The 26808-nt window shown below is 43.2% G+C and overlaps 3 protein-coding genes across 3 annotated transcripts in view; 1 reads left to right on the plus strand and 2 right to left on the minus strand.

The window, feature by feature from the left end:
• Positions 1 to 5431, minus strand: part of LOC109471618 (protein RMD5 homolog A-like) — a 6468-nt gene extending 1037 nt beyond the window's left edge. Inside the window, exons 1-8 of the mRNA XM_019770963.1 lie at positions 5258 to 5431; positions 4260 to 4405; positions 3758 to 3895; positions 3266 to 3366; positions 2936 to 3102; positions 1564 to 1729; positions 1014 to 1116; positions 425 to 579 (exon numbers count right to left, since the gene is read on the minus strand). Coding sequence (XP_019626522.1) covers positions 425 to 579; positions 1014 to 1116; positions 1564 to 1729; positions 2936 to 3102; positions 3266 to 3366; positions 3758 to 3895; positions 4260 to 4405; positions 5258 to 5393 — 1112 coding nt within the window. The 5' untranslated portion in view covers positions 5394 to 5431. The remainder of the gene's footprint in view (positions 1 to 424; positions 580 to 1013; positions 1117 to 1563; positions 1730 to 2935; positions 3103 to 3265; positions 3367 to 3757; positions 3896 to 4259; positions 4406 to 5257) is intronic.
• Positions 5432 to 5883: 452 nt separating this feature from the next.
• On the plus strand, positions 5884 to 12060 carry LOC109471613 (E3 ubiquitin-protein ligase RNF103-like). Its single transcript, XM_019770959.1, has 6 exons — positions 5884 to 5923; positions 7171 to 7315; positions 7902 to 8019; positions 8293 to 8426; positions 8796 to 8911; positions 9207 to 12060. The coding sequence occupies exons 2-6, from the start codon at positions 7208 to 7210 to the stop codon at positions 10951 to 10953; spliced, it is 2223 nt and encodes a 740-aa protein (XP_019626518.1). The 5' UTR covers positions 5884 to 5923; positions 7171 to 7207; the 3' UTR covers positions 10954 to 12060.
• Positions 12061 to 13755: 1695 nt separating this feature from the next.
• LOC109471425 (heparanase-like) overlaps positions 13756 to 26808 on the minus strand; it is a 13190-nt gene continuing 137 nt past the window's right edge. The window contains 13 exon segments of the mRNA XM_019770708.1: positions 13756 to 14019; positions 14256 to 14408; positions 16691 to 16869; positions 17237 to 17348; positions 17690 to 17890; positions 18248 to 18295; positions 18682 to 18853; positions 19563 to 19733; positions 20023 to 20261; positions 21091 to 21382; positions 26255 to 26324; positions 26686 to 26786; positions 26789 to 26808. The exon segment at positions 26789 to 26808 is cut by the window's right edge and continues 137 nt beyond it. Of these exon segments, the coding sequence (XP_019626267.1) occupies positions 13860 to 14019; positions 14256 to 14408; positions 16691 to 16869; positions 17237 to 17348; positions 17690 to 17890; positions 18248 to 18295; positions 18682 to 18853; positions 19563 to 19733; positions 20023 to 20261; positions 21091 to 21382; positions 26255 to 26324; positions 26686 to 26786; positions 26789 to 26808 (1918 nt within the window). The 3' untranslated portion in view covers positions 13756 to 13859.

Raw genomic sequence — 26808 nt, forward strand, 5'->3', positions numbered from 1 at the left:
GTGCGCGTCGCTTAGTGTGTGCTTGGTAAGTTTCCTCCCTCATACTAAAATTTTCTGGGGAGAACCCTGACAGGGAACATGTTGAATTCAGCAATGATTTATACAATTTCCGTATGGACACAAATCCCAGCAAAATCCCACAGCAAAGCCCACAATAAAAGTAGGACTCAAAACATTTTTTCCTGTAACATTGAAAATTAGTTGCACCAGACAAATTTTACCTGGACCAATCAGAGGTTTGGAAGTATGGATGATACTAAAATTGTTCAGACACCATTGCTATTTTTTTCATCTTAACTTTTGTGTATCAACCCAGTGCAGGTTAGGTGTAGGTAGTCATCAAAAATACCTGCACAGCTCCAGATACTAATCTGCATATGCATATTTCGAGCCTTGAAAAGCTATGATGAGTTGAACCACCTACTTGTTGTTCGTGTTCAGCTTATTGAGAGCATCTCTGGAGATCACGTGACCACAGACCAATCGTACAGGAGGGTTTGTCTCGGTGGTCTGTTGTCGGAGGATGGGGCAGGCAAAGATGGAGTGATACCGCGTCTCCCCGCCAAGGTCAATCTCAATCTGTAGGGCAGAGGTGTGTAGAACAATGACTAACTGTTGTTACTCCACAGAAATAAGTGTGACAAAGTGTCATTGCATGATCCATATTCAGAATTTTCCATTTCGTGGCTTTAACTTTTTAAGACAATCTTGGCTTCTTGGGAAGCAAAAAAAAAACAAAAACAATGGCATTTACATTTAGTATGTAACTATCAAAGGAAATTTTTATATCATACCTGACATTGTGACTAAATCTAGTCAGGGATATCAATTTTTTTTCTTGATTGTCTTCAAGTTGTATATTTACCATTTCCAGCACCAAACAGCCATGAGAGTTTGTATTTCATTACTATTATTTTTTGAACACATTACTAGTATTATATACGTAGGTCGTCAATAATGTGACCTCCATACATGACTGTTTGTTTGTTTTTTTTTGTTTGTGCTGTACTTACAGGCAGCTCGTCCTTCTGGTTCCACACGTTGGTGCACTGTCTCTGCTTCATGACGTGGTTAATATTCAGGAGAGATGGGAGGGAGATACAGCCTGCTGCAAATCTGTGGTGGGGACAACACAAGTTGAACTTTTAGAGTTACAATGAGAGAAGATAGGTCCATGAAGTACATTGTACAAGCCATTGTATGAGCCATAGTAAGAAGAGTCCATTGGTACATTGCACAAAGGGTGGAGGACCTATGCTAAAATAGGAACCATAATGGTGTTTCAAAAAGCTCATTGTACAAAGAAGGAGACTACAATAATTAAAAGAGTACATTTACACTGAAATGTTACTGTAAGACTAAACACTACATATAGATATGGAGATAGGCTTGCACTAGACTACATACATTCTGTATAGAAAGGCCATATAGTATACTAATAAGACTAAGAGGGATCCAAATGGTTAATTTTATGGAGAAGTTATTCTAACACAATACCCCATCGCACTAGAGAGCAAGACTTACAACACACAAACAGCATGTGTACATTTAACAGGAACTTACGCCACACTGAGTGGACTCTCCACAGACAGGCCGAGCAGCTGGCAGGCGTCGCGGGTGAAAACGTCGCAGATGTCCAGCCAGTGGATGGGGTCCAGCAGGTGCAGATACGGAGAGTTGTGAACACCCTGCTGGACATACAGCAGGCTGCCCATCAACGTCTGGATCTCTGGGGGAAGAGAAGTGGAAACATAAGCACAAACAATAACAACAACATTATAACAGCTTTTTATTTATTTATCTATTTTTGTTTTCTTTAGCCAGGGTAGCCAGCTCAGTGATTAAACACTGCTTTACAGTGGAGCCCTGGACTGGCATCATAATGCAGGCCCCATCAAAACAAAACTTGCATTTCATGAATGCAGGCAACAGTACAGACAAGCCTTGAAATGTCTCTCCCTTACAGTGGATGTAAATGGTTAGTTATCAATAAAATCAATTACAGTTATTATCATCTATGTTGTTTTTTTAACATGAAAGATAACAAGTAAAATCTGAGATTTTATACCTCCGGGCTTTTTATTGTATATTTTTCCATGTTGTTTGTTCTGTATAGTTGATGGTGTTGAATTTTATGTGTTAGATTTAGCGTTCCTGGTTGTGTTAATACAGGACTGGTCAACATTTTCATCTGCAGCCCATACCATGTACCCACGGTAAAAATGCATGTCGAGAACGTCTGAGACAGTATACCACGGTATTTGTAAGTTAAGAAGTCGTACTATACGCCGAAAACATCCAAGATTGCGCAAGAGGGCGTTGACCCCTGACCCATTGGCCCACCCGGAAGTTGCGCTGGCAGCCAGCCCAGCGCCGCGCGCGACCATTTTCAGATTTTTACGCCCCAAAACACATATACAATAAAAACAAAAAAACCTGCACCATCTACAGCCCATTAGAAGAACATACACCGAGTCCAGTCTACCCCAACGCGAGATACAACTGCGATAATATTTCAAAATACATATCGGAAGCAGACACCCCTCTGTTTGACCCCTTTTAAATGGTAAGACCCAAAACTGAAACCTCCCCATTCCTTAACAACATGGTAAATTCCATTTTCAGCATGGCGGGGGTGTCCGGAGCACTTAAAAACCTTTTATTTCGACGCCCATAAACACATATACAATTAAACAAAAACGTTCTGCATCATCTGCAGCCCAATAGCAATACGTACACCGAACAACAGACCAATCCGTCCAGCCGATCGCGAGAAACAGCTGCTGACAGAAATGTTTCGTACAATAGTAAAACCTCCTCGCGGAAGGATGTCTCCTTCCCCGGAGGTAAAAATTTCTATTTTTACACAACAGTCGGCTCCATATCATGTATTCTCAACAAAACTTAAGAGCCCCAACAAAGAACCTTAACAAACCTTTTGCATGGTGATATGCAAAGGGCTCAAAATTCCTGGAGTAGAGTAGTGCCTCCATCTGTCTAGCGGGGCCCCCTTTCAGCAGCTCAATGAAGTGCAGCCTGTGCAGTTTGAACTCCAATGCGCTGCTCTGCTGCTGCAGCCGTTCTCGATTCCGCTTTGCCCACCTGATGAAAAAATAAAGCAGCTGTCAGCCTATTGTAATGATTCTCAATGTGCAAACTGCTGTCTAGTTCAGGTTCTTCTAACATCTACTTTGGCAAACAACCATGACTACATTAAACCATTACACACATGAAGAAGGTACGCATGTAGGATACAAATGCTTACTCTAAGGCAGGGAAGAGGTTGTGTTGCTTCAGGGCCTCCAGAATCCTGTTCAGCTCAAAAAACGGCTCCTTCTGGGCCTCATCAATCTGCAGCCTGGCATCCTGCAAGTAAACCCAAAATGTACAGTACGTTGGTATAAGCTAAAATACAACAATGGTAAAGCCAGCACCACACAGCAAGAAAATAGTTCACCCAACGTGTCTGCAAGCTCATAAGCACATTTTTGGCCAGAATACAACCTGTAGTCTCTCCATCACCATGCAATTACTAGGGATTGACCAAGGCACACAGGTCAAAGAGTCCCAACCAAGGTAACAGTAGATTTTCAGGCAAAAATAAGCTACTTTCACAAATTTGACCAAAAGTCATACATGACAGACACTGTGACACTGACTTTATGGCCGATTTATTATGGCATTGAGAACAAAACATGGTGCTAACAGTCAAGACAGAACCACAACCATACACATTTTGGCAGAGAATCGGTTTTACCTGGATGAGCTGCTCGCCGATGTCCAGCATGCCCTGACGGAAGAAGTGCTCACAGATCACCTCGTTCAACAGGGACCGTTTCTCCTCACCAACAAACGCGCCTTCTACCGAACAGGCGCTGATGTCCTGGATAAAGTTCTGTGGTAGAAGGAAGCAAAAATGAATCTAAAACAATTTAACATACATGGGAGGAAGAAAATAGCTCATGACTATGCTCCACAATCGCATAAGAACAATGGCATCCCCCTTTCACCATTTTTAAGTGATTCCCTTTCGAGAAACTAGAAGTTGCTTGTGCATATTGCAGGATAATCTTACAGTTACAAGATAAAAGCAATACCATTTTGTTTGTCAGGCCTTGTTGTTGTTGTTGTCGTCATTGTTTAATGAATAATATATTGCTAGATGTAATATCTTGGTGCGATTTACACTTGGTTCATTTCAGAGTCAATTGTCTCTCTAGGTATTTAAAACCTACATGGTAACTAAACACAGTCCTCACCCTGTCTATGGCTTTGCCCACTTTGGAGACGGAGCTGTGCAGGTCCTTGTGGTCGTTGGACAGGCGCTGACAAGTGTCCTTCACTTTCTTCAGACACTGGTTCAGCACCAGGGACTGGGTGGCTGTCACATCTGAGGCATCATTACCTGCAAGGTGGTGTTGTGGTTAGGGCTCACAGTTGACTTAGAATCCAAGGGGTTGAAATTATGTCATGCCCTTGGAAAAGGCAGTTTACACCTAAGTTCTTACTCAACTCATGTGAAAATGAGTACCTACCAGCCTGCCAACCCAAAAATCAGGAGGTAACTGTTAGATAATGTGCATACTCCTCCCAATAATTTGCATATGCCTAGCCTTGCACTATTTAATGTAAACAAAAACAGCAATTGCTTATATCAGCAGGAACCAACATATTTTAAGACCTAAGGATAACATAAGCATCAGGGCCTGACAACAACTAACCAGGGTAAATAAGAATGTACATTTGTTTGATTATGAAAATGAAAGTACTAGTATAGCATTCATGTTTCAACAGCAAAGTACATCATAATAATAATTTGACTGTTTTGCATATTTGATTTTTATATGAACAGAAAATAAATTTAGAATTTCACCCCTACGACTAGTACGAGTACGAGACAACAAGTTAAAACTCCCTACTTTTTCTAGCTGTGATGTTTCACACATTTCATGAATCATGACATTTTTATTATGATTACCAACCGACAAAACAACAACAAAAACAACACCAAGGACGATGAAAACATAACCGTACGCCACACACACACAACGTTAGGAACCCGATAAACGAACCACAGAGGTAAGGATTACAAAGTTGTCTAAAATGCGACCAGCTGCATTTCCGAAAATGACCCGAACAGAAAACAACTCAACACCTGTTTCTTGGATTCTCAACGATTTTCTTTGTTCTGTCATCCCCCTCCCTCTTCCTGTCAGTTCAAAACAACTTTTTACCACAAAAGTCGGCAAAAACTCACCTTCTGATAATTCCTTCCTAATGTTGGATATATGCTCTATTAGGTCCTGTAAGGTCCTGCTGCTATGGTCACCCACAGCCGCAAATTTAGACAAAACTTTGTCCACTTCTCTTTCGACATTTACGCAGGAGTCCATTTTGGATTGCTTTCTTATCAGACGAGTTCATTTTCCCAAAAGGATTATTTTTAATCAATAGAACATACAGCCAACGTTATACAAGATATGTAAGTATTGACGATTATGAGTGTTGAACATTAAAATCATAATAGAAAAAATAACTGTCCTTTATTGTTCATAGGTATTTGAGTTTTTCTGAGATAAATCTGTCCACCCCTTTCTTTTGTGGCTAATAAAACGGTCCACACTGAAGGCTTATGGGTAAATTTTGTTGCAATTTGTGGGCTAAACCATAGAAGATCGCGGGGGTGGCATTTACAAGAAAAAAGTCGAAAATGCAGAAAACAATCAGCACGGAAAAGTTGACGACAAAGACACAAGGCCTAAATAATGAAATATTTATAACGCTTTTACCGGAACACACACAGGAAAAACATATCCTTTTGTTCCTAGTGCCGACTGACAATGCTGTCTTAATGACGTCACAGTTCATGACCTTTTCGCGCCATCTTAGCTATTTCGTCAACAGCTGAGTTGGCTGGTGGGAGGTAACTATGTTTGTTTTCTCCTGATTTATTTTCAGATCCTCGCATAGGTTTGACTCCTTTACTTGTTATGCTGCTTGGACATCATAAATATAGCATTGTCACACGCTTTGCGTTTCTAGATCCCCATTTTGAAGCTGTTTGATTGAAGGATTTTCAACTTTTTCTTCTGCTGGAATCCTATGCTAGGAAGTATTAACGTCAAAATTTAAAGCGCAGTCATAGACTTTAAATTTGACGTCAAGGTCTACGAACGAATGTTGAAGCCAGACTAACAGCAAATCGTTATGTGTGCATGTCCCTTTACTTATTCAGGATAGTAAAATGGCATACAGTCAAGCAAGGAGGTAGCCAGTAATTATATACGGAACCAGCCATATATTTAGATGAAAAGATAATTTTTGGGACTTCCAGTCGTCCAACATTTCTGTAGCATAGGAACATAGAAAGAATATTACATGGTCCCTTATTGCCTTTCCCTTTGCTTATCGGAACACTCGTGAAGTCTTAGGGTCAGCAGAAATTGTGTAAGTAACTGTCCCAGGGGACTTATTTATTTGGCCGTATTGACAGCTGCAGGTCACACTTGATTGACAGCTGCTGGAGGCCTGACAGCTGTATCCATGACAACCCCTATCAGCTGGCTTACCTTACATCTGTTGCTGCCCACCTGGAGGTTTTTTCTTGAAAGTTCATCTGTGTTGGTAGAAGCAAGTTTAAACTTTTCCAGCACAAGACATTGGACCGACCCAAATTTTCAACTACTAGTATACAACTCTAGTCTCTGTCAAGACTTTCTGCAACATATTATGAATCCACTGCTCATTGAGTCACATGTGTCATCGGCATAACGTGACATCACAGAAACATTCCTTGACAAAGACTGGAGTTGTTCAGTCAAATAATCTCCAAGCAAATTCTGTCGGGCAAGGAGAGTCAAATAAGTATTTTGCCTCCTTTGTCCATTGGTCACCTGTAACTGACAACAGTGGCCAATGGATACAGGCAACCAATATATATGGACTCCCCATACCCACAGAATCTGCTTGGAGATTACAGTCAAAAATGTAAGTCCAATTTCTTGTGTTGGAAATTACAGTTTAAGCTTGCTTGGTTTGTAGGTGTGATCGGAGGTGGCCAGTGGATATAGACTGCCCTTAACCCACAAAATCTGCTTGGACATTACAGTCGAAAATGTAAGTCCAGTTACTTATGTTGGAAATTACAGTTGAAACTTGCTCCCCCCGCAGGTTTGTAGGTGTGATCAGAGGTGGTACAGCTGCAGCCATGCTGGTGCGGCTGCTGCTGCTGCTGGTGTACCTGTGTCTGCTGCTGGTGGCCGTCAGGCTGCTGGAGGCAGTCACCTGGTTCGAGGCCGGTTTCCTGGCTGGACAGGTGAGTGGACCGGCTTGTGTTGCAACCATCTGTATCTAAAATGGACCACTGGAAGCATAGCTACTGTCTTGAACATGTAACGTTATGCTGAATGTGGACCCCAATACAGTTGCAAGTCAAGTGAAAAGGATACAAGTTGTCGCCATGATATACATGTAATCGCCAGCAAGTGGCAGGCAAAGAGTGGATGACAGTTGGATGATTTGCCTACCAATAATTTGTATATGTCTTCAAATAGTTTGCATGTACATGATATAACCAAAAAACAGCAATTGCTCATATTTGAAATTTTAAAACTTCAAACCATATGTTAAGCTTTAGTTCACATACATAGATGATAAACCGGATAGTGAGTGTATGTGTGATGAGTGACATGTGTATGCAGCTATACGTTGTATCCTGTTTACTACAGCTGTTATCATAAATAGATTTGTTGGTCAAATACCATGGTTTGAATGCACTGGAATACCATTACCAGTTTTAGTTGTTACGTTCCTATTTGTTGCTATAGCTTTGAACATGCTGTTTTGACAATTCAAATCTGAATGGTAAACATGAAATAATTTGGTCCTGATGATTTTGGCAGGTGCTGGATCCACTGTCCATCAGTGTGCGGAGATTGAAGATGATCCTGGATTCCCGAGGCGTCAGTTATAAAGGCGTGTTGGAGAAGAGAGAACTGACAGACCTGGTGGAGAACTCAGGTGAGAGATTCCCAATGTGACATGGAGAAACAAGGAGGCACAATTAGTATTTGGAGACAATTGCTGGGAGAATTAATCAAGGGAGAGGCTGTTTATGTGGAGAGTTTGGGTTATTAAGGAGACAGCCTCCTTACTCCTGCACATTTTTTTCCTTCTATACATTTATTTACTTAACTGTATATATTTTGTGTGAATAAATAAAAAAAGCAAGCTGGTGAGACAAAACATTGGTTGGAGACTGCTACAGAAAGTGTATCCAACGTTTCCCTGCAGGTGAGCCAAAAGAAGGTGAAGTTTTGCTGGCTGCTGAAGAGGAAGACACAGAGCCAACCAGCACCAACTTCACAGGGGGAGCCCACTTCTATGAGGAGGTTGAGGACACCAAGGACAGCGTCTGGCTTGTACAGGTAAGAATCACTTTCTTTGCGACAAACTTAAAATGTTACAATTTTCCGGAAAATATCATATGAGATAACAAGAATATCATAATTTTGCAAACTACCATGTAATGGAGTATAGGGAAGACAAGAGCAATGATAGACCAATCCTGACTTTCCATGACAATTAGAAATTCAACCAATGATAGCACTGCAATGAGACTTATGAGAGTGGCTGTATGTTATGTACATACAAATATTCGCAATTGTATGTTTTTATTTTTCAAATCTACATTTTGACGGAGGTAGCTGTGCCTATAGAATCGGGCTATAGTTGAGTGCCATAGATAGCACCATAATTGTGGATCAGAAAACTGACCAGATGTTTCACATCCACAGGTCATACCTGAAGACCACATTCCCTTATTAGGACCCCGACAGTGGAAAAGTCTGGTCAGGAAAGTCTCACGGTTTGGGATAAGAACAGGAACCTTCAAATGCCAGCTGGACAGAAAGTGAGTCTCAGAAATATACATGAAACATTTCTTGCATGATTCCTTTCTTTTGAAGTATTTTTCATACTGAGAGTTTGGTTGTGGACTCTAGGCAAACAGATGCTGCTTCGGTGAGGTGAGGAACAAAATTGTAGTAAGCATTTTACCTGCTCTGGCTTGATGGGGTTTGAGCCACTTGAGCCACCTAACAAGTGTCATAAGATTTAAATCCTAAGTAGCATGCGAAGATTAGAATCATGGCAGATTCAATTTGTTTCTTATGATAATGTGTTACTAATAATTTCGCTCCTTTCAGACTGTGTTGGAGAAAAGGCTGGGATCGACCCAGCCTGGCCCTTGCCCTCCCTCGCGGTCACCAGGCCAAAGGTCACATCTCTGTGCGAGTCTTCAACACCCCCAGCAAAGAGCAGACCATTCTAGACTGGATCAACCAACATCTGTCCTCCCGGACCCACTCTGTCCTGTCACCACACCAGCTACAGACAGACTGGCTGATGAAGAACCAGACGCATCCGGTTCAGGTTGTCTTCTTCTCCCGGCTCAAGCAACCGCCCATGTTCTACTCCGCCCTGAGTGTCAAGTTCACTGGCAGGGTCAAGTTTGGCTACATGAGGCTGAACGAAAGCCGCAACAGCCTGGACATATCAGGGATAGAAAAGATCCCCGGCATCCTGGTCATCACTCCGGAGAGGAGGTACTGGTACGGGACAGGGAAGGGAGAGCTGCTGAACCTGCAGTCTATGCAGACGTACTTAAGGACTATGCAACCGGAGGTGAATGACGTGTTCCTGCTGTGCCTGGTGCTGGTGAACCTGATGGCGGTACTGGAAGTGTTCCTGTGTGGAGGACAGGTGGGGAGGGGGGTGCTGAGGCTGCTGTGGGCGGTGGGGAAGTACAACTGCGTGCTGCTGATGGTGTGTCTGCCCGTGGTGGGGCTGTTCCAGCTGCCCTGTATGCAGGGCGTGGTCCAGGCCGGGCTCACGGCTCTCCGCAACATCAGCAGCTCGGCCCTCGTGGCCCAGGCGCGGCAAGACTGGCTACTCTACTCCTCGCACAAACCATTCCTCGTGGGAACCTTCCTCTTATACAGCATGGCTGCCGGCATCGTGGCGTCAAGATGGAAGTCCGAGGAGGAAATGACTACGGAGACGACGCCCACGGAACAGGCAGGGACCAATGGATGGTGGAGCTCGTTTATGAACTACTTGTTTCAACCAATCAGCACCTTCAACCACACCCGCCCGCCCAACCTGATCGGACTGGAGGACGGGCTGGACTACCTGATTGAACGGCTGGCTGTTCCAGACTTGTGGCTGCACCCCGTCATTCCCACCGACTACGTACGAAATCTGCCCGTCTGGCTTTACAAGGGAAAAACGCCCCTCGTGACAAAAGTTTGCTCCAAATGTTGCGGCTGGGGGTCGTCTGCAGATCAAGCCGCTATGGTGATGAAGCTGCCAACAACCGCTGGTCACTCCGATTCCTCCAACCGTGTCATGAATTTGCCCCCCTCCCCCGGCCGCCCAGGTCATAGATCCCCTTCTTCGACGCGTCAATCATCGCAACCTCACAAATGTAACAAGACCCCCTCTGCATGTGACACCCCCTTAGATCATACGGACAACCTTGGTTCTGATTTGGCAAAATGCACCTGTGGGGAAAGGTCAAAAGCTGCACCCACCGGTCAAGGTCATGTGTATAGCAATCATAACATGAACGTTCCATCCAAACATGCCAACAACCCTTCCAGCCACGACACACCACCTGTTCTGCCCGCCAACCTGGACAAACCTTGTACCTGTGGAAACCCCCAACAGACCCCCTCTGCCTCAGGTTTCCCCCTGGGGATCCTCCACTGCGAGGACTGTGCCATCTGCCTAGAGGAGTATGAAGTGGGCTGTTCCCTTCTCGGCCTGCCCTGCGGACACAGCTTCCACGAGAGGTGCATCATGATGTGGCTGTCAGCAGGGAACCACTGCTGTCCTGTGTGCCGCTGGCCAGCCTTCAAATTTAAACCTGCACTCCATCTTCACTCAGAATAACCTCAGATTAGCCTTTCAGTGTGAACCTTAGCTTTGTCTCCACTCAGAATAACCTCAAATTAACCTTTCAATGTGAACCTTAGCTTTATCTCCATTCTGAATAAACCTGTGTCAGTCTTAGCTTCATCCCCACTCAAAATTAACCCACGTGCACCCTCAAGTGCATTCTGTAATCACTAAGACTAAACCTGTATCAGACTTTCAGTGTGAAGGGCTTAGCTCCATCTCAAATCCATGTCAGCTACAAAATAAAGCTGTGCTCCTACACTATTTGTACTAATGTAAGCCTTCGAATGTAACCACTGCATTTCAGTTTCATTCAGTTTGGCAAAATATCTATTTCTGTCATTAGCAGCCCCTAATTTTTCAATGCTTCAGTCTTAAATAATGCTTTGTAAGCCTTCAAATGTAGATCTGCACTCCAATGTCAGTCGGTATTGCTGCAAATTATGCATAACTGATGTTGTTAGCAGCTTAAATGTTTCAAGGTCTGAGTCTGTTGAATCATGGCTATTATAATGGTCTTGATGTGATTCAAGTCAATTTGGGGGTAACATCATACATGTATGTAACGTTACATGTACAATGGAGGTGTCCAATTCATATTCAATTTACATATCACTTCTGCCACATGATTACAAACTGATAACTAGTACTATTGAGACTTTCTGGGAATACACAGGTTTGAGACAGGCACTAATAGCTGGTATTTAATATAATTTATCTTATATTATCCTCTCCAAAATTTTCTTTAAATTATGAAATGTTCAGTTGGAGCTTAAAACTCGTGCCACAGAAAGTATTCAGATTTTATTGTGTCAGAATAGTTACAAAGTCAGATTAAAGCAAAATTTAAGTTACAAGAATTAACTTTACTGCAAATAAGAGAAATGGAAAGTGTTACATCACTCTGTACCTTCCAAGACATATATTTCAGCTTTGTAAAATCTGCCTCAAGAGACAATGATGCAATAGGATCCCATGTACACATTACAGACATGTCTGGAGTCCTGGGATAGAGTTATGGCTATACAATACAGTTGAAAAATGGAAACTACATGTACTGTCATGTAGACACGAGGCAATTAAAGAGACATAATAGCAAAAGTGATATGTTAATCATCATTTCATGCCTGATTGACCAAATATATGATAAGGTGGTCCTCAAAGCAACCAGATGCTAATAATTTGCTACAGGGACCTGCATACTTTTCAAACAAACTATATGTACCACATAGTAGGGTTCTATGAAGACTCAGACATCCCTCAAAGCTGTTTCTTGGTTGTATAATTCCACATAAACTTGTGTTTATACATGCTAACATTTGGAAGCTATAATATCTGTATTTTCCATCAGCAAAATATTTCAAATTTCCAAGGTACGGATGTTTTAGAAATACATCTTTTCATGCCCACAAGTAACACTGCATCCCATGGAACTGTATACACACACAACACTGAGTACCGGTAATGTTAGACCATACAATTTAAGCACATTATCCTTGTGTTACCGGTATTTGTCATCAACGTTGTTATCATTCCTAAGGAGGAACCCCTCCCTTAATGACTCCAGTTTTTTCTTAGTCTGGCATGCCGTCAGTTCTAGTGTAAATTTTACCTTCCTGTAAATATTTGCTTCTCTGACGAATTTTGTTGTCACGAAAACAACACAGATTACAAGACAAATACATGTACAAAAATGTACTGCAATCGTGTATTGCACCAGTGCTTATGGACAACTATCTGGAATACTAGGTAAGCTGTAACTATACATGTACATCTTACAACAATCTGCACTGATCACATTTGGAATTTCGTCATGGCACACAATTATGTTATGTTACATGTTGTCATAATAAGTACTGTCAGGATTATACTCTTTGCCCTTTTATTGCTATTGGAATGTCACAGTAAGGTCATCAGATAAGGAATCGAACGGCCCCTCTAAATTTCAATGTTGCAATAATGGCACATCCTACTAAAGTGAGGGGCCAAACATGCCAGTGCAGCTCCAACTGATGACCTCTTCAACACACAGACAATATTGCAAATACACAGCAAAAATTTGTTCATTCGCCAATGGCAGTGCTTGATACAGTCATTGAATATATACAGCCAATTGGCATGTCTCTTGTAAATACACTACCAATCGCAAGGCTTGTTACAAGCCATGTAAATATACAACCAATCATATGGGTAGTTACAATCCCTGTAAATATACAAACACTATACAGCCCTTCAGAAGGCCTAAAGAGAAAGAAAATGAACAATTAATATGCAACTTCCAACTCCATTAGACAATTATGATAACAAAGTAGTATCATCATAGAAATTCTATAAACTGATGGCCATGATTCTTCTGAGAATTGAAGAAGCAAAAACATCACTACTTCAACTTCCACATTCAACTTCAACTTGCATAGCTTTCTTTGATGATTTCAGAAGCAGCAGTTTTCCATTGCAACAGTAACAAATTCTCCATTACAAATACTTTAATGTCAAACAAAAATATACTACTGTATAAGTTTTCTCTTTCAAAATTGTATTGACCGTGAATATGACAATATTGATGACCTTTGGCCTTGACACATATCAGAACATGACCTTTAGCCTTGCAAGCTGATAGACATGGCCTTTGGCCTTGCAAGTTGCTAGACACATCATGTATAACCTTCGGCCTTGCTAAGTACAACATGTTATGACCTTTGGCCTTGCAAGTTGCTAGACATAATGTATAACCTTTGACCCTGCAAATTGCTAGATACACGTATAACCTTTGGCCTTGCAAGTTGCTAGGTATGACCTTTGGCCTTGCAAGTTGCTAGGTATGACCTTTGGCCTTTCAAGTTGCTAGATACAACATGCATAACCTTTGGCCTTGCAAGTTGCTAGGTATGACCTTTGGCCTACATGCAGGCTGCTGCCTGTGCATCTGGTATGACGAAGAATCCGAATGTGAGAGGTGGCATGAGCAATGTGGTGTTAGATGGCAGCTTCTGTGGCGCCAGTGTCGGAAGGGTGCGGTCATCCACCATCGCCAGCTTCCTGCCATTCAGCTCCACATGCCTGAGAAAAAAAAAAACATAGGATGTCTTCAGTTTCAAAAAGTTGCACAATCATCTAGACTACAAGTCATGATTTACTTAACAAAGTGTGGTGATCTATCAAAACAACCTCTAAAGTAAAGGTTAGTCGCAAGTCTTACAGTGTAAATCATGAAACTCTCATGGCAGTCTTATTTCATGGCTGCAGGTAAAAAAAAGATGTTTCCACTGTGTTTTAAATTCACGGTTTCAATTCACCTTGATGTCAGCCCCTCCTCTCCGTGGGGGGTCATTAAATACTTGTCCACCTTCTTAAACGCCAGGTTCCCTCCCAGCCTGACGGAGGCTCTGTGGTCCTGGTGCAGGTTCAGCACATACAGCGTCACAGACCCGTTCTGGTACTGCTGAGGACTGAAGGGGGAAACAATGTCATTCTTCAGCATCATACATTTGATGAAGCTTGACAAAATCGACTCAAAATTTATGGTTAAACTTTGTTCCCTTTTTGTGTTGGAACAAAGTTTGAACTTTACAACTACATGTATGTCATTCTTCAGTGTTGATATTTAAATTCTGAGGTAGCAGTGCCATGTCAGCGTGAAAGCCATTTAGCAACAGGGACAGCAGTGGTTTTGTGAAAGACATGGAGCACCAGGGACAGTTGTGTCAGCGTAAATACAATTCAGCATTAGTGAATGCTACATCAGGGTGACTTTCATTCAGCAGCAAGGACAATACTGTGATGTGAACACCAACTCAACACCAGGGACTTCACTGTGTACAGAGTGGAGACTATTCAGCACCAAGGACAGGGACAGCAATGTTAGTATGAATACCATTCAGCACCAGGGACAGTATTTCTTAACCCTTGTCCTGCTGGCATTCCTGGCACAATATTTTTCAATAATTTCATATCTTAATTAGATCATAGACCCCCAATTTTTTTTGCCCTGCAGTGACATAGTTACTTCCGCATTCGTTGCGTTTCGCTGCGGTGTGATGCATTGCACAAGAAATACCCCCAAATCGTACCTATACAGGGTGTAATATAGATGGTACTGTATGTGCCGCGCGACATATGTTGCGCACAGCAGGACAAGGGTTACACTGGTAGAGCCGAAAATGTCTATAAAATGTTAAACGGACAATAGACCCTTTTTGGACATTCTCGAAAATTCCGGACATTTTTCAAACATTTCTAAGAATGTCTGAACAGGGGCTTTACAGGGTCTTTTGGGGAGGACTTGCTTGTTGTGTTTTCCATTGTTCATGAGGTGTCTGTCAGAATGTCTTTAGCAAAAAAAAGTGTGAAAACTGACATGCATATGAAAAGCACTGCACAAAGCCAAGACAATTTACAGAGCAGGCCACAATTAATTAACGGACAGATGCTAATATCTTATAAGTGCGCATTGTGCTAAACAAAGGACTGTCTCCTAGGGGTGTCCCTACCTAATGTGTGAAGAGACTATGGATATAAAATGTCCACCTTGGGTTATTTTGATGTCGTTTCTCAGTAACTATGTCTACTTAATGTTCTTCCGACTGGCCTTTGTTCAGGGTTTATGGAAAAAGGAGTCCAGTCCGATTGGCGGAAAAAGCAGTCCAGTCCGATTTTGGGGTGGAAAAAGCAGTCCGGTGGTTTGTACGAAATTTTACGAAAGACCATAGGCACAATTTTTTCTTGTGTGTGTACTTCTAGTTTCTATGGGTACTTCGAGTTTCTATGAGTACTTCTAGTTTCTATGGGTACTTAGAGTTTCTATGAGTACTTAGAGTTTGTATGGGAACCTAGAGTTTCTATGAGTACTTAGAGTTTGCATGGGAACTTACAGTCTGTAACTTACATATCATCATCATCATCATCATGCCTCCGGATTATTACTTACATATAAGTAATAATAATTAGTCAAAAGATGAAGCGGTCAACTGACGAGATTTACAGGGCCGATCCTGCTTGCAAGTAGCCTGATTAAATCGCTTTACGGTTGCCAGCTGCCCAACATCCAGCCGGCCCCTGCTAAAGCCACGTATGGCAGACTTTGCATTACACCGACAAGCATGTAAGTACCGGAAGTACAATTGTAAGAAAGAATCCCTTAATAATTAACTTTTGTTTACTGTGGATAGGTGACCTGTATGTGTAGAAACTACTTTTCAGTGGTCCCAAGAGGTGTAAATCAGTTGTCCGCTATTCCTCACCCAAGGCTGCCTGAATTACGGGTTAAGGCGGCATATAGTGAGTCACATATATGCTAATTCAAGTTCCCATACAAACTCTAAATAATAGAAATCATAGAAACTCTAAGTACCCATAGAAGCTCTAAGTACTCATAGAAACTCGAAGTACCCATAGAAACTAGAAGTACACACACAAGGAAAATTGTGCCTATGGTCTTTCGTAAAATTTGGTAGAAACCACCGGACTGCTTTTTCCACCCCAAAATCGGACTGGACTGCTTTTTCCGCCAATCGGACTGCACTCCTTTTTCCATAAACCCCTTTGTTCAGCAATGTCTAAATCATGTCTATTGTCCGTTTAACATTTTATAGACATTTTTGGTTCTACCAGTGTTAATATAATTCAACACTAGGGGACAGCAGTGTGAGTGTGAAGGACATTGGGCACACGATAAGCCATCAGGGTAGCTGTGAAAAATATGTCCAATGTTATTGCAATGTACAAAACATACCTGTTGGGGTTGGTGCAATGTGCATAGACCCGTATTCTGGCAGACTTTCTGTCCATCTCCCATGCTGTCCTCTGCTGTTCTGAGCTGTTCCTGGCCTCGACCTCTGACTCATCTGTGACCTTGACGTTCAGCACCCTGCTGCCCACCAGTTGTTTGTACAGCAGTGACAACCAGTAATCCTGTCAAACAAGCAACAGTTGATTTTGTAAACTTTGGTAAATAACAACAGTTGTTTGTCCAGAGGACCTAAAGGCAGGGTAAGAATTCATCTTCTCACTGGTGTGCACTTTTCAGTTCTCTACTTGCAGCCAAGACACACACTGTTAAATTTCCAATTGATAGACCAAAACCCCACGAAAAGACATCCAAGGAAGAGATTGATGGATGACATAAGGGAGGACTTCCACTGCCTAAACCTACATAACATCATCCCACAGGCTGCCATCAAGTCTCAGCATTAGTGTGCAAGCACCAGGAGACAAGGAACAACAGACGCTAAACTGGATAGTGAGTGAGTGAGATATTGAAGTAGTAATTGAAACATACAGGCAGTGGGTCCAGGTCCTTGCTAATCAGGGCGTAGTTTGCTTCAAACAGACTCTGTCTCATGACCACGTCCAATGAAAGTCGGGCAGCCAGACCCAACTTATCCAGCCACCTGCAGAAATAAACATTACCAAGGTTACACACAATACTAAACAAACAAACTACTCAACAGTTGGATAAAAATGATCAATCAAACTCATCTTTGGTTGAAACTTACAGGAATTCTTCATAGCTCTATAGTCCAATCCTATAGCAAAGCCAACCATCATCAAAACATAGAAATGCAAAATCAAAAAGATAAAAATCCAAATAATTGACAGACATGCAGCTTGTCTCTCATTGGTTGAACCGCTTATTGCCATTTAATCATTGGTTAACTGCTAATTGTGATGGGCAGGCAGGATCAACCTATTGACTTATCCTCCTCTTTCCCTTCAAGGTTCTGCCACTTACATGAAACCAGACACGAAACTGTCGGAGAGTCCAGGTGCCCCCCCTCCCCATGCAGAGCTGGTCTCCCCCAGCCACACAGGCAGACCCGGCGCCGTCGTGTTGACGACTCTGTTCACCGCGGTGATCTGTCGGCCGAGCATGTCCAGCAGGGTCGGGTCTGTGAAGTTGTCAAGAACGGCTGTGCTGCCATCTATGTAGTACCTGACAGGAACAGAACAGAAATCATAATAAACTTAACTGCTACTAAAGTTACAGACTCTGAGCCTTCAAACTGGTAAAACCATTATAGGCGTCTTACTGGGTAGATGCAGTAGTCTTTCTGATTAATTTTAACATTATGTGAGTGCCCTTAAAGGTCTACATATACAGTAGCTGAAGTCAAGTACTGGGGCAGTCTGAGATGGCCTGTTACTTTTTATGCTTCACTCCACACCATGGGCATGGTAATGAAATATATTGTTTTATGTGATGTTTCTTCTCTTTCCCCAATTTGTGTCACACTGGGTGAAAGTCATTGCAAAACATATTTTGGATGAATCAATAATATCCAGTACTCACTGATGCCAGGTCACAGCATCCAGGACACTAGCAGCTACTTGCAGAAATCTGCCGGGCAAAAAGTCATGACAGTTCAATATCAATGCAATTACAGACCACAGACAAACGGATAAACTGATAAAGCAATTACAGGACAGTGAGGAACATTTCTTAATGTGACAAATGCATATAGTACAAAATCGAAGGCAATTATTGACTACAGATACAAGAACAGAGTAATCAAATACAATTACTATGAATGCATTTACTTTGGCAGTGGTTTTATTTTTGCAGTTTCTGCAGTGTGCAAAGTCATTACATCATGTGTTATGTAATTCTATTATACTCCAGAATTGTTTAAACACCAAGAAAACCTCCTTAAAGTTTTATGAAATCATGAAATAAATCCACTGCTTTAAGTAAATGTATTTACAGTACATGTAGTTCTTAGAAACCTTTTCAAGAAGCGGAGTGTTTTGTTCTTAGGTCTGGTTGTGTCCGGCCCTGCCAGGATGCTGTTCTTGAGGGCTGGACTGGAGGACAGAAGGCTCCTGAGCTGACGGAAGTCCCGGCCGAGGGTGGTCGCATTTATCGTCCGGTTGGACATCTTCTGAAAATGGTTGGGTTCTAACAAGGAGAGAGACATGCAGCGGTTACCATAACATAACAGTTTTAGTTTTGTTTGTGAAAACTGTTGTTGTTGTTGTTGTTTGTCAGCTTCTGTCTGTCCGGCTGTGGCTCACCAGTCCTATATGGGCTTTGGAGGCTATATATGTGAAAACTATAAATGGAACGCAGTGTTGTTACATTTTATATACAGTCAACAGAAGAGGTTGCAGTGTGCAACTTTATTTAAGACACTTTTAAATGTCTAGTAAAGTTGCACACACGTCAACACAGAAGACTGCTGAGTGAAACCTTACTGGATAATCCAACTGTCAGGACATGTTACAGTGTAACTTTACTGCACATTTATGCATCAATATGCTAGAAATTGACTACCATGCTCAACCTTACTCGATAATCATGCTGACATTGCAGAGGATTATAGACCTTACTCAGCACCCAAACTGCCATAACAGTCCATTTCACTCTGAGTTTGGACCATCAAAAATCGTGAACTACCAATGGCAGGTCGGTATGGGAGTTACGGAGTGTAACAGCAAAACAATTAAATTGTCGATAGAGGAGACTACACAGCTTGCAACAAGCATGGACGATAACAGAGGAAGATTACAATGCATTTGGGTGCAAGTAAACCCTTTCACGAGGCAACACATCAGAACTTTACACAAGGTCAAGCCTGCATCCCCATGAAAACTTGGCCCTAACCCACCGTTTCCCAGCTCCCAGTTGACCTTAAAGCCCCTGGCTGCCGTGTAGTTGAGCAGCAGCTGTGCGTTAGACGAGTCCCATCGCGCCCCGCTCCGCAGCAGCACATTCAGACCGAAGATGAAGTCGTAGCCCACGCACCTCGTAAAGGAGTTCAGGTGGTCCCACTCCACTTCTGTGGTAACAACAACAATGTTACAGAGCACTCTGCAGTTCAGCAATGTTACAGAGCACTCTATAATGTTAGGGCGAAATGTCTCAGTCCATCAATGTTACAACTTGAAACACTTCAGTGTAGAAACAATATGTTATGCAGTGCAATCCTGCAGTATACTTTATGCGGCAAAGATGATCATGATGATACATGTGTTTTGTACTTCATGTCCATGTTCATGTCCACTTACACTGAATGAGCTAATACAACTGAATAGCTAAATTAGATATTTGCAAATGATGGTGCCTACCGGACATTGTAAAATTTTTGAAGACCTTCCCCTCTGTTTCATTCGCTCCAATTCCCAGGCCTTCCCACTTATATGTGCTGTCATTTTTGTTGAGTGCACAAAGGTCCAACTCTGGACCGCTGGCAAGTTTGGCGATGTCTTCCTCGGTTGGTTCAAAGATGAGGAAATCCTCGGCCGTGCCACCAAGACGGAGAAAGGCAGGGGCGAGACCAGCTGCCAGGGTCTGGAACCTCTGCGATCTACAGCGGGGGAAAATCAACTTGTTTATGTTTCATACACATGTAGCGTTAACATTACTAAGTAATTGGTTACGAGTACTGCTAACAGGGTTGGTGTAGGGCTCAGACAGTAGCCAATGGCAGAGTCAGGGCTATGGGATGGTGGGACAGCGTAGTAAGGGCTATGGGACAGTGGGACAGTTGTGCAGTCAGTAGCCAATGGCAGACTCAAGACTGAAGGGACAGTGAGACAGTAGCAAGCAGACTAGATAAGGGCTATAGGACAGTTGGACAGTGGCAGACAATCACTGCTGGGTCAGTGAGAAGCAGGTAGCCATTCTAGGGGGCAGTCGCTTTCCGATAAGGCCACACCAAGTAAATTTTATGGATGACGTCCTTTGGAGACCCTATATCTAATGCGAGAGTGCGAATAAAAAACAAGAAGGGCCCTAAAAAACAAGATGCCTAGATTAGAAATATACTAAGAGACGACAAATGTTAGGACACAACTTGAATGAGGTGACACAGATTAACAAGCAAGAAGTCTTTTATTCATCATCAAAACAGCAATAAATCAGGTGGAACAGCAGTTGTCGTCCTGTCCTGTTTTCGCGTTACGGGTTTCACGTCAATCTAACGATTTGCGGCACTGTCATGACTCTTTGGTCATAGTTACAGGAAGCGGAATTTCTTGTTTTTTTTTTCTAGGAACAGGCCAAAATCAATGCGCGCGCGCGGACGTCATCCATAAAATTTACTTGGTGTGGCCTAACCGTGTTTGATTGGCTTTCCCATATCTTAGCAGTGGTGGCAACTCATGTTTATGTGTTTCTTTACCCCTAGCGCCTACCTTAAAAGAGGCAGCAAAGTACCGTGCTGAATCAGTTTGGGCCCCAGGGCCAGGGACAAGTAGCGCCGGTCTACATCCCGCAGAGGGCTGTCTGTCAAAATCTCAACCTTGGCCTCTGACTTGTCCAGAGTCCTGTTGCCATAGTAACACTTGTTGCCACGGTAACCCGGCGCACTATCACAGAGTGCCGTGGACACGACCGTCGCAAGAAGTATGGGAAGAGCCAACGTTACAGACACGCGGATCTTAGAGCAGCCACCGGAAGTGCTTTTTCCATGCATCATCCAGCGACCTTACGAACATGTTGCTGACATGTTACTGCGCTAAAAGCATAACATTATGTTGAGTGAAGTCCGAGACAAGCAGAGGCAGCTGTAATATCGACTAACGTTACACTTAACGTCACACTGCGATACGTTTATCCAAGGAGCTATAAGCTCCTAGTTCAAACCAAACAGACAGGTCTCACATGACCTGTCTTTTTAACCTTTCAACTTTAACCTGTCCGTTGACCTCAGATGACCTTTTCTCGTGAAGCGCTCCACTGAAAACTTTAAGATTCTGTAAGATGTGAAAGTTCTAAAACATTCGCCAAAACAGAATGCCGCAAACAGCAACTTAACTAATGATTACGGTAATTCATAGCTGGAAGGAAATTAAGCCGTTTTGTCTTAAAGTTTTGTAGAACAGGTGGTTGTGAAACTCACTGAATCAGCGCGAACTGGGCTCAATGAATCAGGCAGAGACTTCCCAACACCTGGGGCGGAGTCAGGGAGTGTGGCAGTCGGTGCACATAATCAACTCCAGGATCAATATTACCGTGTTTTATGGACTCCACACACACTCGGCAAATGTCAGAGCAATATGTTGTATCCCAACATGTTTCCGGCATTATAAAGCTTAATTAAACCCCAAGAATAGCCCCGCCCATTCACAATTACTTACGAAAGACATTACAACAACGTGCCTAATACTATAGTAAATCACGTAAGAGGATATTCCGAAATATGTCACAGCGCTTACGAGCCTTTTCAAAAGTTTTTTCCAGTTCATTCACACAACGTTAACGTTAGTGTCAACTTGTGCTCTCTTGTTCATTTAATGACGCTGAAGAAGAGTGGCGGGTGTCACTCGAAACGTACGGAAGTTATCTCCAGAAGTTATTTATCCAGTAGCAGAGTTTGAATTGTCTTTGCGTCAGCATGAACGCTTTTTAGAAGAAAAAAATTCTGGACTTACACATGAAAGAGAAGAAACTGATGTACTACAGAGCTCTAGACCATCCCCAGAAGCCTGAGATTTCAGTGCATTGAAAGGAAAGTGCGGCCTCAACTTTAACTGGAACTTTAATATGCTCCTACCTGGCCGAAGGAATCTACTCTACTCTACTTGACTATGCCAAAGCACGTTTCAGGCTGTGACAGCTCCCGCGACCCCCGGGCGTGCTACCGTTCCGTCTGTGTGGCCCCGGCGGTGACCCCTGATGACTCTATGGAGCGGGAGATGATCATTTATCGATCTCATCAGAAGATCGAATGGAGCCGGCGACCAGAAGGGGCCCACCCAGGATACACTTTTCCTGTTGATTTATGAACTTCCGTTGCAGAGAATCAAAACTTTCCAATGTGTTTTTATTAAAATAGCCTCTACCAGGCTTCGGAAGCGACCGGAATCAGTAGAAATTGGCCAACTACATGTATTTAGACAGATAACATGCCAAGGGCCAGAGTTGGTCCGCTAAAGGATGCGAGTGTCCGGATGCGGCAAATGTACTCCATTAGCGGACCAACTCCCCTGGCATGTTATCTGTCTATATGGTGGGCCAGTTTCTACTCTTTTCCTCTTTTCCAGTCGCTTGTATGATCTGAGAATGTCACCGGTGTATGAGAACCGCGCAAGAGCTTGTGGAACAAGTATGCGCTTTTTGGACATGACACAGTCAGATAGATCACAGCACCGGCTGTAAAATTCACCGTAAACACCATTTAATGCAATATTTGAATGGGAATAGACCGACCCTAGCTGTCTGTTCAACCAATGATGGTATGGCAATTGTCCATTTCCATTTTTATGTTTTCCTTTTTCGTCCGTAGTCTGCGTTTTGGCGGAGTTGGATGGAGCTAAAGTGTAGAGACTGGCGACAAGGTAACGAGAGCGAATATGCACTGGCGCCAGATGCACTAATGCGTGAAACAGACGTCGTTTTAAGGGATTACAGCACGTCGTTTTAAGACATTGAAACACCACTGCTGCAATTAAAAAGATTGTGCGTGGCAGTTTCTATATAATTGATAAATTTAAAAACAGTGAAAAAAACACATAAATGTTACTTTGAAACGCTGTAGCTTTCTGGTGAAAGCGGCATGTATGTGATGGCTTTTTATATCGCCCAGTAGAAGTTGAAAGCAATGAAAATTGACAGAACCATCCTACGCAAAGCCCTGGAAATGGCATCGCGCAATAACCGGTTGTTCTGTGACTGACACTACAACACAGTAGGATCATCGTTATGTGGTAACACATCGTGACAGCCACCCATGCACCGTAACACAGGGCAGGGGAAATCGTTAAACGGCGAAATATAAAGGCAATATCGCTACACAATAAAATGCAAGACAGGACACAGTTATGCAATAAAAACCACACCAGGGAAAGTCGTATAAGACAATGCGCAATAAAACCTGGAATGAATTGCGCAGGGAGAGTAAAAGTAACTCATATAAAACGATAACTTGAAGTGCGAATTGCCAAGTACTTCTGACAGATGTCGTCGTAAAGAAGACACATTGTTGAGCCTTGTTTTCTAACTCCCCGTATATCGTTTAACAGTCTGAGACAGCACCGCTGTTACTACCAAAAAGAAAGCTCGAACCATGGAGCTCTTATTTGAGATAAAAGCTCCATGCTCGAACTACTCCCACTGGCGGATGAATAATTTTGATATCTCGATTTATTAACACTTTAAATGAGCTAAACTGTATCTTTTTTATATGTTTTGTCTGACTCTTCCCTCGTGACCTCAATGAAGAGTGGCCTGAAGGCTGTGAGAATCTCAAAGAATGGTTCTAAACAAGAAAAATGTAAGGAATTACCGAGCAAAATTCAAAGTATCGAGTGTATCAAGTATGATTATGATAAAAAAAGACTCATCACACGTCGAGCAAGTACAAGTTTGAATATCAAACAGTTTCACGGTACGGCGTTCTAACATTGACCTTCTAAAGGTCGCTTCGCGCCCACGGAGGTCGAACAACCGTAAAATAAAGAGCTTTGTCGGAGTGCGCTCACATTTATCATCAGGTGTTTTTTTTTCTATTCCCAGACACAGGTGGACTTTACCTGAATTAATCCGTCTGGACATTTGCAAGATTTTACAAAACACGATTTTTATGACGGACTTTGCATAACGATTACAAACACGAGTCAGAATGTGTATCACCGGAGGATTTTACGAAATGCTTTCGAAGAATAATTTTGGATCTAACTCATCAGATATGCGCGGCATATTGGCAGGCACCTCCAACCAAATGTACGGCAATTAGGCGGCAATCACTGGCGATTATGGACACGTCTCTATGGTAAGCCGTTTGGCGGCTGGCTGTGAATAATGACCGGGGAAAGATGGATGCAGGGAGGCCAGGACGGGTGGAGGTAATCTCCAAGCAGATATTGGGATGGGAAATGGTGATGTTTTCTGATTGTCACCCTCTCTAACACTTCGAATATTCATCACGTGTTAACACTATGAACAAGGGCAGCAAGGAAACTTTAGAGTCTCTCTTCCAACGTTTACTTGGAGATTTGGCAGAGAGAGGTGTGTGAAAGACAAGAAGAACAATTCTAAATCCCATATCTTTCTTTCTGTGCTTCCAACAACGTCAGCCTAGCATGCACTTCCAAAATGATCAGGAAGGCCCCCGTCACATCTGCCGTTTGGGAGGTTTACGGACAGAAAATTTGGGGGACATTCGTGGGTGTTTTGCACAAAACTCCGCTGATTTGTTTGTGTTGAAGAAGGTTGCCGTTGATCCCTCTCTGCGGTCGGTTCCATCGTGGCCTGGCTGAAAATCCGGCAGCGATAGGAATCTCACGACAAACGAGACCGCGCGTTTATCGTGAGATATTCAACTTACTGGAAACAGCGCCTTGCGGAGATTGAAATAAAACGCTGGACTTAAAGCCTCAAGGCTGCCGTTTTGTTGCCGGTGCGGTCCCTAACGATGCAGAACAAGACAAGAATATAAATGAAGATACGTCCAATTAAGAAGAATTGAGAAAATGGCGTGGAGGACTAGTACTGTTTACTGGTGTTAGCGGCCGTAACGAAATGATGCAATGAATTGGCCTCCCCATGGCCATGGCGTGCTGTTGGTGATACCACAAGGTCAACAACAGTTGTACCAAGGACAGCGCCAAGGCCACAAGAGCCATTGGTTGCGGGGTGTGTTTGATGAACCGTGTGTGTTAGGTTAGATGGGCGTATGTGCCGGTAAATATGTATGTATGTATGTGTGTGTGCGTGTGTGTGTGCGAGCGTTTGTGTGTGCGTGTGTTTGTGCGTGCGCGCGCGCGCGCGCGCGTGTGTGTGTGTGTGTGTATGTGTGTGCGTGCATGTGTGCGTGTGCTTGCGCGCGTGTGTGTGTGCGTGCGTGCATGCGTGTGTGTGTGTGTGTGTGTGTGTGTGCGTGCGTGCATGCGCGCGCGCGCGCGTGTGTGTGTGTGTGTGTGTGTGTGTGTGTGTGTGTGTGTGTGTGTTTGTGTGTAGGTGTGTGTGTGCGTGTATGTGTGTGCGTGTGTGTGTGTTCCTCCGTCCGTGCGTGCGCTGTGGTGCGTTTGTTTCTGCTATGAACGTAAGGCTACAAGTCAGCCCACCCAGCACCCGCCCTAGTAGCAGCCAAACTGGTAACCATATTGGGTAAAACATGACCCCATGCTTTGCTGAGTATTCATTTAATTTCTTCTATATTGGTACATTGTAACTATATAGTTGTTTTCATCTCACTACTAGTGTTATTATATGATTACCATATGCTGCTCTGTCGTCGTGTCGTTATATCATTACATTATTACATTAAGTCATTATATCCTTATACATGGATCACTGTAAACCCTGCCTCGATAGGAGAAATGAATTGCCAATTTCCTATAGACACGAAAACCTCACCAGGGGTACTCCAGGGGTGGTGCTCAAAGAAGAAACCATTCGGACTGACACAAAAGTAGTCTCTACCAGGCTTTGGAAGGCGGAGGGAAAGAATAACAATTGGCCAAATAGAGAGATAACATGCCAAGGGATTTGGTCCGCTAGAGAGTACATTTTGCCGCAGCTAATATGTACTCTCTGGTGGACCAACTCCCTCGGCATGTTGTCTCTCTATTTGGCCAATTTCTACTCTTTCCAGTCGCCTCCGATACCAAAGCCTGGTAGAGGCTAACACAAAAGCAGGAAACAAAAGGATAGATCCTGTCACATGCACCTGAACAGCTGATATTTCCCGGAACTGAATTTCCAATTTCCTAGAAACACGGAAACCTCAATAGGGGTACTCGGGGGTGGTGCTCAAAGAAGTGGGGACGAGGTAGACCCTGTCACACGTACCTGAGCAGCTGGTGTTTACCGGTGCGTACGAACTGGATGGGCAGCGCGAGCGAGAGGAAGCGCCTGTCGGTATCGTGAGCCGCGGCGGGCGCGTCGTGCGCACCTCCACCGTCACGCCG

Source organism: Branchiostoma belcheri, unplaced genomic scaffold (assembly GCF_001625305.1).
Source record: "Branchiostoma belcheri isolate BF01 breed outbred unplaced genomic scaffold, Haploidv18h27 scaffold25, whole genome shotgun sequence".
Classification (NCBI taxonomy): Eukaryota; Metazoa; Chordata; class Leptocardii; order Amphioxiformes; family Branchiostomatidae; genus Branchiostoma; species Branchiostoma belcheri.

Bases quoted from the DNA above. Each gene is read 5' to 3' on its own strand.
- LOC109471613 (XM_019770959.1), top strand. From the start codon at position 7,208: ATGCTGGTGCGGCTGCTGCTGCTGCTGGTGTACCTGTGTCTGCTGCTG. The intron at 7,316-7,901 runs GTGAGTGGACCG...TGATTTTGGCAG, and splicing joins CCGGTTTCCTGGCTGGACAG to GTGCTGGATCCACTGTCCAT. The intron at 8,020-8,292 runs GTGAGAGATTCC...GTTTCCCTGCAG, and splicing joins AGACCTGGTGGAGAACTCAG to GTGAGCCAAAAGAAGGTGAA.